The 15,093-nt window shown below is 40.6% G+C and overlaps 1 protein-coding gene across 8 annotated transcripts in view; it reads right to left on the reverse strand.

The window, feature by feature from the left end:
- Window positions 1-15,093, reverse strand: part of smarcd3b (SWI/SNF related BAF chromatin remodeling complex subunit D3b) — a 103,943-nt gene that overhangs the window by 34,644 nt on the left and 54,206 nt on the right. For 3 of the 8 annotated variants that reach the window (XM_069191157.1, XM_015354201.2, XM_015354203.2), the window contains exons 2-5: window positions 10,029-10,222; window positions 9,393-9,482; window positions 4,260-4,302; window positions 3,935-3,973 (exon numbers count right to left, since the gene is read on the reverse strand). In XM_069191157.1, coding sequence (XP_069047258.1) covers window positions 3,935-3,973; window positions 4,260-4,302; window positions 9,393-9,482; window positions 10,029-10,222 — 366 coding nt within the window. The remainder of the gene's footprint in view (window positions 1-3,934; window positions 3,974-4,259; window positions 4,303-9,392; window positions 9,483-10,028; window positions 10,223-15,093) is intronic. The other 5 variants (XM_069191156.1, XM_015354206.2, XM_069191159.1 and 2 more) reach the window with 3 other exon arrangements.

The raw sequence follows: 15,093 nt of genomic DNA on the forward strand, positions 1-15,093 counted from the left end.
TTTTTTTATTCTGTTTTAGTCATTTTGCTAAAGTAGGATGAAAGAATTTTCCTATTTCATCTGCGTTTTCGAGAGCTCAATCTGTTCTGCGCTGCAAGACCCTATTTTCACCTGAGGGCAGACACATGAGGTGGAAATTCAAATGAGCCATGGGAAGGCTTCTTCTTGTGCTGTTTTTTCAGAAGCATTCTGAAAATGTGTTGCAAAGGATTTTTATCAGAGAATCTCACCAGCACATTCATGGTGGTCAAAAGGCATTTTGTATGATAGGAACTATTTAAAAGCAAAATGTTCTTTATACATAATTGGGATTCAGAAGCAAGGGATGTCAATAGACGTTAAAACAACAGTATATGTAACCCTGCCTAGATATATGGTACTTTTTTCGGTATGTATTAAGCCAGACCAGGACAAACCCCAAAACATAAATCTTGATGAGGCTTACAGCAAGTCAGGGCCTGTCCCAGAAATGTAGGGATCAAGGCAGACCTGAAGGTAGGTATCACTGCACTCCAACTGGATGGGATGCCAACACAGGGTATGGAGAAATGGACAATCTAGAACACTCACTTGATCCTAGTGAGTGTGTCTTTGGAAAGTGGAAAGAAACCACAGCACCCAAGAAGAGCCCATGCTAATATGAAGGGAACATGCAGACTCCACAGAGATGGAGGATGGAGACCTGTCCTGAATGTGGAAATGTGAGGCAGCGGCGCTAACTGCCACTCCATCATGCTTCCCAACACATCAACAACTAAGACAAGACCGCCACTGTCCAGCCCAGGTACAGCAGATCACCATGGTAACAAAGAGCAAAGAGAAAGGATTGTAGATGTTTGTGCAAGATGTCTAATATTTATGCTACCAAGTCCATCGCATTAGAAACCCATTCATATTTTGAGGTAAAATTTGGGTGTATTTTACCCATGTTACACAGTGCTCTCCAAAAGCATTGTGATAGCAAAGTCAAAAAACAACTTATTTTTGCTTTTCAGGTGAGTATAAGTTTTAGGAAGCATTAACATTTCAAAATGTAAAAGTCAGCATTTGTTTTCATACACAAAGACTACAGAATGGTGAGTTTAACAGGTCAAAAAAGTCTTGTACTGTAATTATTGCCTCAAAAGGGATTGCAGCTTATTACTGATATTACTTAAAGTGAATGTGTCCCAACACATATGATCACTTGACACTTTTGGGTTGAACACAAAATATGTTTGTGTTCTAATATGACTAATAAGTGTATACATGGAATTATTCCAAATAAAGTGCATATTATATCATTTAGCATACAAAGTTGGCTCATCAAAAATACAAATGGCTGTACTGTAAAGTAAAATAAAACAGTTTTGACTTTGCTGTTTCTGCAGGGTATTGTATGTCATTTTCTTTTATAAAGTAGCACTGCCCTCACTTTCTCAATTGCCTTCTCTTGTTTACATGAGAAACTTGGTCCCAGCCGGGGACACAAGTCTGTATTGACCTGGAAAAGAGCATAGACGACAGTGCGTTCTGATTCCATGTGATGTTCCTATATGCTTGTCCTTAAGTACCACTAACAACTCAGGATTTTGTATCTTTTGTGTGTGTTAGATTAGTGGTGCACGATGAAAAATACCCACACTCAGTTTAGGTCCCAGAACACAAGATGGTTTCAGAAGCCAGGCGAAGGAGATTTTAGAAATAAAAGACTAAGTAATAGCTGTATCAAAAATCTGGACTGCTAAAGAGGCTTCTTGGAATGGAGTTAGGAGTTGGAGTTGGATCACAGGATCAGCAATAACTACTGTAGAAGGGGAGCAGAATCCACTTCAGGGTTTTCTTGGTCACAAGCAACAACTGGAAGAGTCTCATCTTGTGTCCCTCCCTGCAAGAGGCTCCTTTCACTCAGTCCAAACTTCTAGCGTGGATAAAGTAAGCAAACCAAGAAAAGCTATTAAAGCATATAAATGGATTCAGTCTCAAGTCTGTTTTCTCTTTTCCTGCTGCTGTGTGAAGAACTATTCCTGTGTGCTGATTTGCCTGTTTGAAAAATCTAATTGGAAAATGAACAGCCTGCCAGTTAGCGATAAAGAAATGCAAAGCCCCAGTGACTATCATGCCCGTGTGATTCATACTGAAATTACTTAGCTTCTCCAGCAAACTACGGTTTAATTTTACTACCATGCCTTTTACAGGTAGCACACACACATTTTCTTGTTTTTATTTTAAAACCTAAGGCCCTTACTTTGAAGTATATCAGGTATAATGAAAAACACTAGAGTTCCTTTAACCTCACTGCACTGACATTAGACACCATTGGACTTGAAGGACAATGTACAGTAACCACAAACAGTAAACAGTAAAACAGTTTTTAAACAAAATAATAATTAAAAAGCAACTTATTCAGAAACTTATTTATGTTGGCATACATTATGTCAGGTTTATCAGCTTGTATGGTTAATTTTGTGGAAGATATTTACCTAGGTCAACTTAAATGAGCTAAACTATAAAGTCCTCTGGTTCTCTGGCTGCACACTGCTTCAATCTGCTATGTTTGTGCCTCTTTATGACAGGGCAGTAGGATCAGATAATAACACACTGACTTCAGTCTCTGCTGGTGAAGTTTGACAAGTTTGACATTGGTCATTGATGAGCTGGCATGAAAAACAAACAGGACTTTCTGAGCTAAGAAAAGGGGCACTTGAATATGGATCTAAACCAGCTCAGACCTCTGTACTTTAAAATCCTAAGCATAATAACATGGGATTGGCAGAACTCTTTTGGTTATGAGGAGACAGAGTTAACATGAAGTTGAGGTGGAAGCACTGGAGGGTTGCAAGTTCAAGACTCAGGTGTGTACTCTTGAACTAGGTATTGTACGTATTGTACAGCCAAGCCAGGATAATGTTTGCACTCTCACTTTAGTCAAGACTATTAGGAAATGTGAAATACTCTTGTTCAGTGAGCTACCCAGGTTTCCAAAGAAGGAGTAAGAGCTAACTCCACATCTGGACTTCCTTCAACACTGATGGAAGCAGCTTTGAGTATGGAATTGCAGTTGGGAACAGCCAGAAATAGCCCTGCCACTGTGAAACCGCACTTTTTTCCCCCCAAAGAACTCAGCATTGCTTAAAAGACAGAACATGACAGTGCGCATCAGGAGAAAGAATGCCATATTCTTGTACACAGCAGACTCCAAGATTAAGGCATGAAAATGAAGAAGAATCGACAGTCAAATCAATTTGCATGGTAGCCAAGGAAGATTCAAAAACAAAGCTGCATCTATTGTTAGAATACGCCCCTAACTACTTTGCCACATGTTATGTGGATGATAATGCAGTGCTGTTCTTCACTGTACATCACTTATGTCACACACAGTAATAAGTACAGCATACTGTACAAGCACCTCAAACCCTCCCTTTCAGTGTGGTCTGCATGGTTTAAAACATTCTGCACACTAAAATAAAGGCAGCCGCCCGTCAATGCCAGACATTGTGCCCAGATTCATATACGCATCTACAAATGAGACCCGACCGCTGCCTACTGTGGCGTGTCAGTTTCTAAACTGGGCTCACACCCAGGGATTTTCACACAACACCCTTGCGCATCTCTCAAGACACCTCTCCCTGCATGCCTGTTGACGATGCTCTCCACAGAGACAGACGGAGCCCAGGACAGCCTGTCTCCTTGCTTTGTAATCCACTGGGCTTTGCCTTGCCATCTCCGGGTCGCAGCGCACAACCAGACGCGAGCAAATACGAACGCCCATAGTGAAGGAACACAGGGTTATAACAACTACAGCCAAAAACCGACGGGGACAAATTACGACCTCAGAAATCGTTGAAGAAAGGGAAATTCAACAGTGCAAACAACTTTCAAAGAGGTTGCGTTACATCCTACAGCGTTTAGAGGAGGCTTTGCTACGGCTAGGACAAATTAGGCATGTCTATACCTTGGAAAACACCCTGTGCCTTCTGCCATCTCCTGGAATCTGAAACGACAGACTCTTAAGAATCTAAAATGCAGTCATCAGTCTACCACTAAAGATTTCATTTAGCAGACCCTTAACCATCGCCACCCCCCCCTCCCGCCACCGCCCGAACCTCCCAACCCACCAACCCCAGTCTCAACCCATTACATTTAAATACCCACCAATTCCCACCCCCTTTAACCCCCCCACCGTCCTCCCTCTTACTTCCCACCCCCTTTCGAACCCCTACAATTAAAACCAGAAACCCCAGAATTAGTGTTTTTCGTAAAAAAAAAAAATAGCTCACCCTCTGAGGGAGAATCTTGTCTGCCATTTTCCTTCTCTTGGCACTACGGAGGAAAAAAAGAAAGAAAGAAATAAAAAAAGAGCATGTTACTATGGTGACAGATAGCGGAGTACACAGGCCATCTGCTAAATTACTGGGACACATCCAGACATTGTTCCCAGCTGTTTGTAAGACTCCACTGAAGGCAGCCGAGGCTTTTGGATTTGAAGAGAGAGGGAAGGGAGGCAGTGGACCCACGCTGTCACACTGTGGTGCTGTGTGTCTGAGACAGGCTGAAGCACAGCCAATTTACTCTCACTTCAGCATGTTGCTTTTTAAAATTGATAGATTTTTGTGTGTGTGTCTGTGTGCTTCCCTGCTCCACACAGCTCTCCAGTTTCAGCCATCAGGATCTAAAAAAGGGAAATTAATTTATTTATGTACATTTTTTTTGTTATTTCACGAGGGAAGCAGTTTAGAGGATTGTAATGAGCCATAGTTGTTTTGGCCCTATTTAAACCAAGGCTGGAAGAAAGAAACAGAATTCAAAGCCTACGATGATAATCTCATTGCTTCAATAAACAAAATGATATAAGGAATTAATTGTGTCATGGCAATATTTTTAGTTATAGTCTTATAAAAGTCCTGATAATGTAAGGGAACTGCATCAAAATTAGTTAATGCACTTAGGCTATATTATTGGATGTAATTATCAAACTACTCTTAGACTTTACAGATTTAATTCTAATTTCGCTGCTGGGAATATTACAAGAGATAGCCCTTTGATCATTTACATTTCTGTTCTGGGGATCATTTTGTAAATTTTAAATGAAGGGGCAATTGTTTAACACCATGGGGTTTTGAAAGCTTGAGTGCACACAAGTCTGGCGGCAAACTCAGAGTGGTTCTTTGGTCAATAAACTGTGAACAGTCAGATGAGGAAGACGGGTTAGTTCCTCACGCCCTCAGTCAGTCATTATTCACTCCCAGACTTCCTAACATCCTGATGCGAGACCCCAAAAAGCCACCTACACATTAAATCATGTCAAAGCTGTCTAAACGGCCTCCTCTCCTTTGAAACTTGTTATCGGAGGATTGAATACAATCACTGGAAATAGACTCAGTAGATCACCACTTTGCAACAGACTTTGTATATTTCAACAGCACTGTATAGTCCTGTAATTGGGACCTGTTGGTGGATTATTTTTCTTGACACATAGAACAGGGGATTGAAGTTATATAGTTGTATATATATAGTGGGGAGAGATATCTGGCCACATCTACACAAATCATCTCTTACTTTGTATATCTCAATTACCTGACTTATTATGCCTGTAAAACCACATATCTAATATCTAATTAACTTGTAGGAAGGGAATGCTGGTCCTTGCTGGCTATGTCTGTAGTGCGTGAATCCCATCAAGGATTTCAAGGGCTGCTGCGATGCTCTGGACTGTGAACCTGGATATCTGCCTCCAGACTAAACACAGCCCCGCTGTACTGTGACAACGTCTGGAAAACCGCCAGAGGCAGAACGACGAGGGAGAGGAAGCAGCAAAATGAGAGACAAGGAGAAGACTGAAGAGGTGACTGGTGTACAGAGGTGTATTTGAGACCAGATCACCTGCACATGAACAGCAAAGGGAAATAGAGAGCTGAAAGCATACGTGAGACATGTCTGTTGAGGGCTGATGTGATGTGTTTTGCATACAGAGGTTTGTAAGGCTACGACATCACAGTATAGTAATGGCACAGCGTTATTTCACAAGCACATTGCACTGCCATTGCCTAAAACAATTTTTAACAAGAAACGTTTTGGAGAATACTGAATCCCTGTATTCTCCAAAACAAGAGAAACAACATTTTCTCTTCTGGGCTGGTACAACCTTGACTACCTCCCTGTTTTCTCCATTCCAGAGCCTCTCTCAATCTCCGCAATCTCAAGGCATTTCGATTTGTGCAAAGTGAGCTTTCTTGAATGGTTGTAGTGTCCATTAGGAAGAATCTTGATGCCAAATAAAATCCTTGTCCTTGATAGTTTTTATGTCGCAGCAAATTTTCCAGTTTTATAGTTAGGAGTTTCTACAGGTCAAGCCTGAGTGGAAACAGGAAGAACAGAACCAATTTTCAAAGGGGTGAGTAGCAGTACATTACTGGAAGGGATGATGGAGCCTCACAGTTAATATATCTAACTGAACATATATCTATGTGTGTCATAAAACCTTGTATTTGAGAGTCTTTCCAAGAATGCGAGTTGAGACCATGAGTAAAATAATGCTAAAAATTCATGAAGAAACTCCACTTGAACAATTATGAAAAGAAATAAATAATTTCTACATCATGTCACATTCTTTCATGCATAGATGTTCAGTATAGTGAAAATCTTCCAGCCAAAATACATTTGGTAATACCTTTTAATGGGGTATCATGGGGCTCTTTAAAGCAAACAAATGCTTGCTCTTATTAACTACTTAAAAGCATGTTTTTACCTGGCAGTAATGGTCTGGGTTTTTCTGGTTTGACTCAGTATTTTGAATTCTACGCTTGAAGTGACATGATATCTCAATCTCCTTACTTCCAAACTGTGGCTGTTACGTTTTTTTTTTTTTTGTGCTACCCTTGTATAATAAACAGGAGCTCATTCATACTTCGGGCAATTTCAGAATTGTGAAAGTATCATTTAACATGTTGTAGCTGAGTTACATTGGAGAAACAATGGAATCTGATGCCACAGGAACACACCACATTACATCCTCTGACTAACAAAATATCTTTCTCCCAAACAAGTTTCAGTCACAGCTTTTCTACAAGTTATGAAAGACATCTTGTCATATAGATAAAAGAAGAAGTTTCCACAAAACACTGAAATTTACATGCAGCTTTAAAATGTCAGCATCAGGCACTTATTATTAAATCATAACACACATTCCTTGTAAGATAAAGGAATCACGCATTTAAACTAATAATAATAGTCGATAATTAATTTAACCTTTTTTATATGTTAATAAGTATTTATCAGCCAAAGCCTAACATATGCGAGGTTAAGTACTGTCGTTTAATATCACAGTTTTGCTCTTTTTTAAATATGTAATTGTCTTGTTAAGCAAAGCTGAGCCCTGACATCACAGGGTCAGACAGCCTAGGTTGTAGCTGGAAGTGGCATTGGCTCACCAGAAGGTGGCATTCTTCCTCCTGAACCAGAAAACAACAATTCTTCCAGCTCAGGACATGGGAACTCTGCTTTCGGTAGAATCTTTTTCAGATGAGAATGTGCTGTTGTTCTAGATTCCCATCAGATTTTCAAACATCTCGTGGTGCTTTTTTTGGAAGTGAGATGTGCCAGCACTTAAAATTATGTCCAAACACTGACAAATCCAAAAGAATGAATCTGATTCCGAACAGTCCGATTCCAATAATCACTGAAGTTCCTATTCCCCTACCAGGTTACAGTGTTCATAGCTGTTAACCAAGACGTAAAAAATACACTGGTGATTCCAAATTGGGCCAGTTAACAAAAATACTAATAATTGTAGATGTTGTTAAAATACAAAATACCATGGTTTATGAAAAATTGATAATGAAGGAAGAACTGTTTAAGTTAAAATACTTAATAAGACAAAGGTAGATTAGGTAAAGGACAATTTAAAAAAAAGGAGTTGCATTGTTAATGCCAACTAAGCTGAAGCAGCACTCCTGCCACCAACACGTTCAGTCACAGGCAGTTTCACTAAGTGCCTGTGACTAACTGGACATTTGACAGAATACATTATCCAGTGCTATATTTCAACTCTTTACTTCCTGGTCAAGAGGAAGAATGTGGCACCTGCTGGCCAAGGCTACAAAAACCTGTTACCAAGGAAACATTTTTTAATTTTAGACATTTCCAATCACATTGGTAAACATGCCCAGGTTTTCTCAGCAAAGCAGTGAGTACATTGCGGACACAATGTTAATTAAGAACAGCTGCAAGCTAGTGTCTTCTTGATATTATATGGGTGGCATGCATGGTAACCATGTTTTCTGATGGCTTTTGTCATTTGAAGTTAACCTGGCACATATGTATTTTGATTTTAAACCACAAGGCAAACATTTTAAAAAAATATTAAAAAAAGAAGTCATTTGTATAAAATGAGCCTTGTATAAAAAGAAAATGAGTGAAACAAAACCCTTCTATTTGAACCTTCATGTTCTATGACATATTGTTCACCTTAAAAAATTCTAATCTAGAATGTAAACTTATCACTAAAAAAAAATCTGGGGATGGACTAATTTCTGACATGATTACAAAGGCACAGAGCCCTTCTTTGGAAAAAGAGGGCCAACTGATCGGGACTCTTATACTACTATGAACACTGCAATATGGTGCCCAGAGGGTACAAGTGGAAACTACATGGGAAGTGCATGTAAAGCTGAGAACAGTGGATTCTTCTTTACTCAAAGGGCTGCGAGAGTATGGAACAAGCTACCCTGCCTTGTTGTTGAAACCAATACTCTGGCTTCTTTGGAAAAATAGCTGTATTAGATCCTTGGATTAATTAACTTCCATCAAATGGGCTAGACAGGCATGCCTCTCTTTAAATTTCCAGTCTTAATGCTGTCAATATTATTAAGATTGGTTTTGAATCTTTCATAAAGTGATACCAAAGCTGAGAAGGTAAAGCAAAGATCCTATACACTGCACATGGCTTCCTCATAACAGATGTGCTGCTCAGGACTGCGTCATGGAATTGAATGATATACTGTATATCAAACAAATTATTTTATATACTGAACTTAACGTGACATTAGGTCAGGCTTATAATATACATTTCTTCTGCAAATTCAAATCATCCAAAGCATCTGTATTATTTATAAGAAAAAGCCATTATTTGGTGCTTTAACTGACAACTTTAAAATGTATTTAAGTATTATATTTACTCAGTCCAAAAAGAACAACAAAACCACCAGCAGAAAATAAGCTAGAAAGTCGTTATTCAGAGTGTCCAGCTTTCAGATGACAGATAGATAAAACTGTCTCCCTCTTGTGCGAAAAGGGAAACAAAATTCAGTGGCTGGGTTTTTTCAGGTATGTTGGTAGTGGCTAGCTGGTAAACGGGGGGAAATTAAAAATAAAAGTACGTGATAAAACTAACATGCATCACAATAAACTCCTACTTTGATCCAAGCGTGGGATCTGATTGGGCTTCTCTCATGTCCATCTGCCTCGCTGCGATCTCATTGGCTCCAGGGAATCCCACTGGTTTCCTAAGGGTTGATGGGATTTGAAGTTCTCCGATTAGAATTACTTCAACACGCCAGGGGCAAGCAGGGGCCAAATAACACAGTCAGACTGTGTGTGCACGTGTGTGCATATGTGCACAGGGAAGGGAGTAGGTGGGCCTACATCAGAAGGGTCTTATTCAGCTTTGGGCCTCATGCTGCAGTCTTCTGCTCTAGATCAACACTTGACACCAACAGACATACAGAGAGTGGGTGAGTCTGTATGGGTGAAAGAGATTGCGTAAAAGAGCGGGCAAACAACCGTATGCAGGTGGACAGATGTGCTTCCGAATTGCAGACGATGATGATGAACAGACTAACAGCACACAGGCAGAGGAACAGGCTGACAGGCAGGTAGAGCAAACGAAGGATGGGTAAGAACAGTTTAATTCAAAGAAAAGCATTAACAGTCCTGCAACAAACAAGGTGAGTGGAGGCGTAAAACACACAGGCACCAGACTGGAACAGCTGCAGGTACCTATGCAAGCATCCAAGCAGACAAGAGAGAAGGGAAAAATTGACTGAACTCACTTTCTAGCTCGGTTCTGGGCAGCCTGCTGCTGCTGCTGGACCTGCTGGGAGGCGGCAGGGCGTTTTCGGGAGGGCTCCATAACAGCGTTTGGCATTCCGGGACGGACTGAGGGGCTGCCCCCGTACGGAGGGCCAGGAGGACCCATAGGGGCTCCCTGATGGGGCATCCGGGCTCCAGATGGCATTCCTGGACGCTGCAGGAAGCAGAGGAGAGAAACCAAGCTCACTGGCATGAAATAAAAACACAGAGGATTTCTCTCAATAATTTGTCAAGCCATTCCAAGCTCTACCCACCACGTGAGAGAAATGCATTCTCAGATCTTCCTATGTACTCATCCTCACGTTATGCTAAACCAAATGAAGTCTTAAATCAATGATAGAGAAAAATCTTGTGTATTCAAGCATGTGAATACATTTGATCAAATCTCCCTGCATGTAATGTCTGTTGTACATGTACTCTGTCTTAATACCTGATAATTAACACTTACAATAATGAACACCCTGGAGGGGTGGTATGGCTGTAGGGTTTGATTTCTAAACAGCTATTAATGAGCTAAACCTGCTGGTTACTGGCTTAACTGGATTGTTTACCAGTTAACAATCACCCCACTCTGCAGGTGCACCTGCTTCACGTAGTCCTTGAAAACCTTTAGAGACTTCAGCAATCTGGAACCAAGTTTGGACACACACCCCTGAGGTAGGTATTTTTACAAACGTGAGTGGTGGCAGAGCAGGGGGTGGGGCATTTGTTTCCACAGTATATTGCTCTTAGCAATAGCTTCCTAAGGGAATGATCCTTGAGATGATTTTGTTACTTCTCAATGCCCAGTTCAATAAGTACCTTTTTTTCAAACAGACAGAATGGAAATGCACTGTCCAGCAGCAGCATTGATTGGCTTTGGAGTTATTCATTTGGTTTTAATAAGAATTCCTTCAGCAAAGTGGTACAGTGAATACAGTGAACAGGGTTCTGGACTCTGGAGGGGAGAGGATTCCAATCCTGGGTGAAACACTGCTATTGTACACTTGAGCAAGATATTTCAAATACCCAGCTATTAAAATGGGTGCAAATGTAAGTTGCTTTGAATATAAGTGTCCTCTTTCAGACTAATGGCAGACCAGGAATCTTCTTAGAGGGCACAGGTGAAAGTGCATTTAAAACCAAAAGCAGGAGGCACAAAGAGTTGTGGAAGTATGGAACAAGTTGTCCAGCCATGCTGAAGAGGCATATACCCTGGGTTCTTTCAAGAAATAGCTGGATGAAGTCCTAGGTTTAATTACTGTATCTACTAACTACCAAATGAGCCCGATGGGCCAAATGGTGTCTTCTCATTCGTAACTCTTCTTTATGTTTTTACTTTACAACACTGCTCAAGATATTTACAGTTTTGTCACAAGTGCTGGGCCCCAGGCCTCCTCGCTCTCCCTTCACCACCTGTCTGCTGGGGGCGAGTGGGGAGCTTCTGGGAAGCCTGACTGACACCTGCCTCTGCCACTCCAGCGCAAGCAGCTGCACTAACCCACAGAAGAAAGAGGCTCCTGCACTCCCCTCCCAGCCTTGAGAGGGCCAGTCTCTTTCCTAAAGCACATTCCGCCCTACACCCATAAGAATAAACTCTCAGGGCTAGACTGACAGACCACAATCCATTGTATGCCTATACCCTTTGATCTAAAATAACACTGAGCAGTCAAAGATTAGTGTTAATAAGCTTCTGTAAAACCACAGCTCACAGAAGGCTATAGAAATGTTCCAAATATATAGAAATGGTCCAAATACCTATAGGAACTCTTTAGACAGCATCATGTAGAAAGATTTGAGTTACACTTAATTTCACAGAGCATGTTATTAGGAAAACATGATTAAAAGAGTCACGAGCAACATTTCTTGAACAGAGCAACTATGAGGGTGCAAGACTGTCAATTTTTCCTATTTAGCCACGCACATAATATGATATTACAACAATTCATTCTTCCCTGTGAAATGCAGACAGCCTTTTTTAAATGGGATTTTCCAGGCTTTGCATTTCACTGTTCAGTTTTAGGAGTCATTCAAAGTATTTAAAGGTGAAAAAGAAAGAGACAACAAGGTACTAAAACATTTGATTAGTTACTCATAGCTAAATAGGTTAGGTTCTCTAAAAGAAGCTTCAAAAGCTTTAAAAATAACCTGAGTGTAACCAACTGCTAGGAACATACAATATAATAGAGGACATGATATAAAAAACATTCCTTATATCAATTAACTTTATTTTGACCTAAAGAACATGGGGGACATGCCTTTATCCAACTTCTTATGATAAAAAAACATTAAGATCAGAGTGGACTAAAAAATGAAGAACCTCAGATCTCTGTTACAAGAACTCTTGAACATTACGCTCCAGGAAACACTTGCCCATGGTCTTCTATAGCAGCATGCAGCATAAACATCTATTAATAGAGTAAAATTAGGTTTACAGAAGACACAAGCAGGAAGTGAATATATTCATACCAGGCACACCATTTCATACCAGTCATAACATTTATTCATTTATTTATTATTATTACAGAAGGTATTAAGTACGCTGTGCGACTCCAAGTAAATGAAATCATTTTTAAAGCATGTGTCATGAAGATTATTAAAATCGAGAAACATACAGTACAATCCAGTGTAACAGTATCAAGCCTAGAGAAGCCTATAAAAAAAATCTGTCTATAAAAATACTCAAAATTGTGGTGAAATCTGGTATGCTGAGTTACCCAGATACTAACTTGGGGAAAGCTGTCTGTGAAAGTCAGAAGGCAAAGGCTGCTAAAACATATGTTACTGCAACAGGGCTGAAAATCCTCACTTTCTAATACAGAAGCCCGTCATCTCATTTATAGAGGAACAGTGCTGTCTTCAGCTGGACTATAAACTCTTGTGAAATCCGGTTGTGAATAAACACTAAATTGGAAAGACAATAATTGCTATTGCAAACGTAGAACAATCCTGTTTTGAAACTAAAAATAAACTTCACTCATAACACTTTTCCACTGGCCTAAAAATGGATTTACTCCATTTTTGGAGTAAAACCCTCAAACCTCTTTAGTTAGTAGGTTAACGGGAATGAGAAGCCATTAAAACAGATTTTGGCATGAGCCTAGTGACAACTGGGATTCCCCTTCACAGCTGTGACTGGGAGAGACTGGACAGGCACCTGGCCACAGCAGCTCAAGTCACAGGGTTGGTAAGATACCAAACAAATGTCAAACCAGCCACAAAAGGAAAGGACAGTCCACCAAACTAATCAGTATTATTGAAAGGTTTAGTCAGTTTTTTCCTTGATTGGATAGTCAAAGATAAACTAAATCCATCCATCCATTTTCTAACCATTTTATCCAGTACAGGATCACAGGGGAGCCAGAGCCCATCCTGGTACATGGCTCGCACCAGGGCTAATTTTCCCACAAGCCAATTGACTGACCTGTATGTCTTTGGACTGAGAGAGGAAACCAGAGCACCCAGAGGAAACCCATGCAAACTCCAAGCAGACAGCACTCCAAGTCCAGAATAGCACCCAGGGCTCCAGTGCTGTCAGGCAGCAATGCTAACCAATACCCCACCATGCCGCCTAGATTAAATTCTCACTAGAAATACTGATGCAATTCACCCACACTGGGACAACATTGAAATTATGTGAATGTTAAGATGAATCTTTCTTACCAAATGTTATTTTTTGACAAAGAGGCGGAAGCTGTAACATTATGACAAAACCCCCATTCTACAATACATGAAGAGTGTGTCATTAAGTGTTTAAATGGGCAGAAGCCATTGTGATGCGCAAGTAAAACACCACGGAAAGCAGTTCTAGCTACAATGCAATTGCAGGAAAAAAGCCCACCAATCAGCAATATAGTGTGCGTAGTCATATTTTTGTCTTTATTTTACACAGCAGCTGCTGGGTCTCAACTGAATATCAGTCTTAGCTCTCAGAAAGAACTTGATAAAACCACAGTGGCTGGGGGGGGGTGGCCTGATGTTTTTACCTTGAAAAGGTTCTGGCTTTTACCCCAGTTTTGTCTGTTTCGAGTCTGAAATGCATATGGACTGGGAAACCTGCCAGGGTACATCATCTTATACACCATGGCCTCAAGACTGCAAGCGTAGCTTGCAATGGCAGGTGAGAAACCCTTCCAGACCAACAGCGTAGCTCAGATGCAGTTTGTTGCGGTACTGCTGTTTGGCAGGGCGTCTGGGGTGTAGATAATCACCTACAGGTTTAATTCAAAAAGAGTAACTGGGTGCATAGATAATTGTGCAGTGTTTTAGTAGCTATTTTAATTGCTTGCTCTTAAAAAGCAATGGACCTGCTTTACTCTGGCAGGGAGAGACAGACAATCAGAGTCAGTGAAAATAGATGCCATAGATTCGTTCTTCTAACAACATATTTATATATTTGGAGCAAGTCTCTGGTCTGAAACTCTTCAGTATTTCAACCACACATATGGACTTCCTGTGACGTAGATTTAAAAGCCTAGTATTTGATTTATTAAACGTTTAGCCTGTTGTACAGGTCACGTGTGATTTTCCAGTTTTGTTTCTCAAGATAATGGCCAGGCAGAAAGAGCCGGTGCCACTGGGAAACTATTCTACTTCCTCACACTCGCTGGAAAAGGACATTTTTCTTATGTGGCTTGTCTTATACATACCACAGCTATCTTCTTCAGCTATCTTCAGGGGAAGAGGTTCATTGATAGTAGTTTTGCCCTAATATGTGCAGTTAAGTGGACAGTTTATCTAATGGGGCTCCTGTATTGTAGCCTCTGTTGGTGCTGCTTTGCATATTTGATACAGGACTTCAATTTCCAGCAAGAGTTCACATTCAGCACATCACTCCTCATTGTAGTTAATATTCATATGAAAAGATCAGAGGGTGGCATGGTGGCACAGTGGTTAGTGTTGCAGCCACACAGTGTGGCAACTCTGGGTTCAAATCCTGGACTGCTATCTGCTTAGAGTTTGTATGTTCTCAGGCCCCAGTGTGAGTATGTATGTTTCTCTGTGTGCCCTGCAATGGACTAGCATCCTGTCCTGGTTGTATCCGGC

Source organism: Lepisosteus oculatus, chromosome 6 (assembly GCF_040954835.1).
Source record: "Lepisosteus oculatus isolate fLepOcu1 chromosome 6, fLepOcu1.hap2, whole genome shotgun sequence".
In the NCBI taxonomy this organism is placed as follows: Eukaryota; Metazoa; Chordata; class Actinopteri; order Semionotiformes; family Lepisosteidae; genus Lepisosteus; species Lepisosteus oculatus.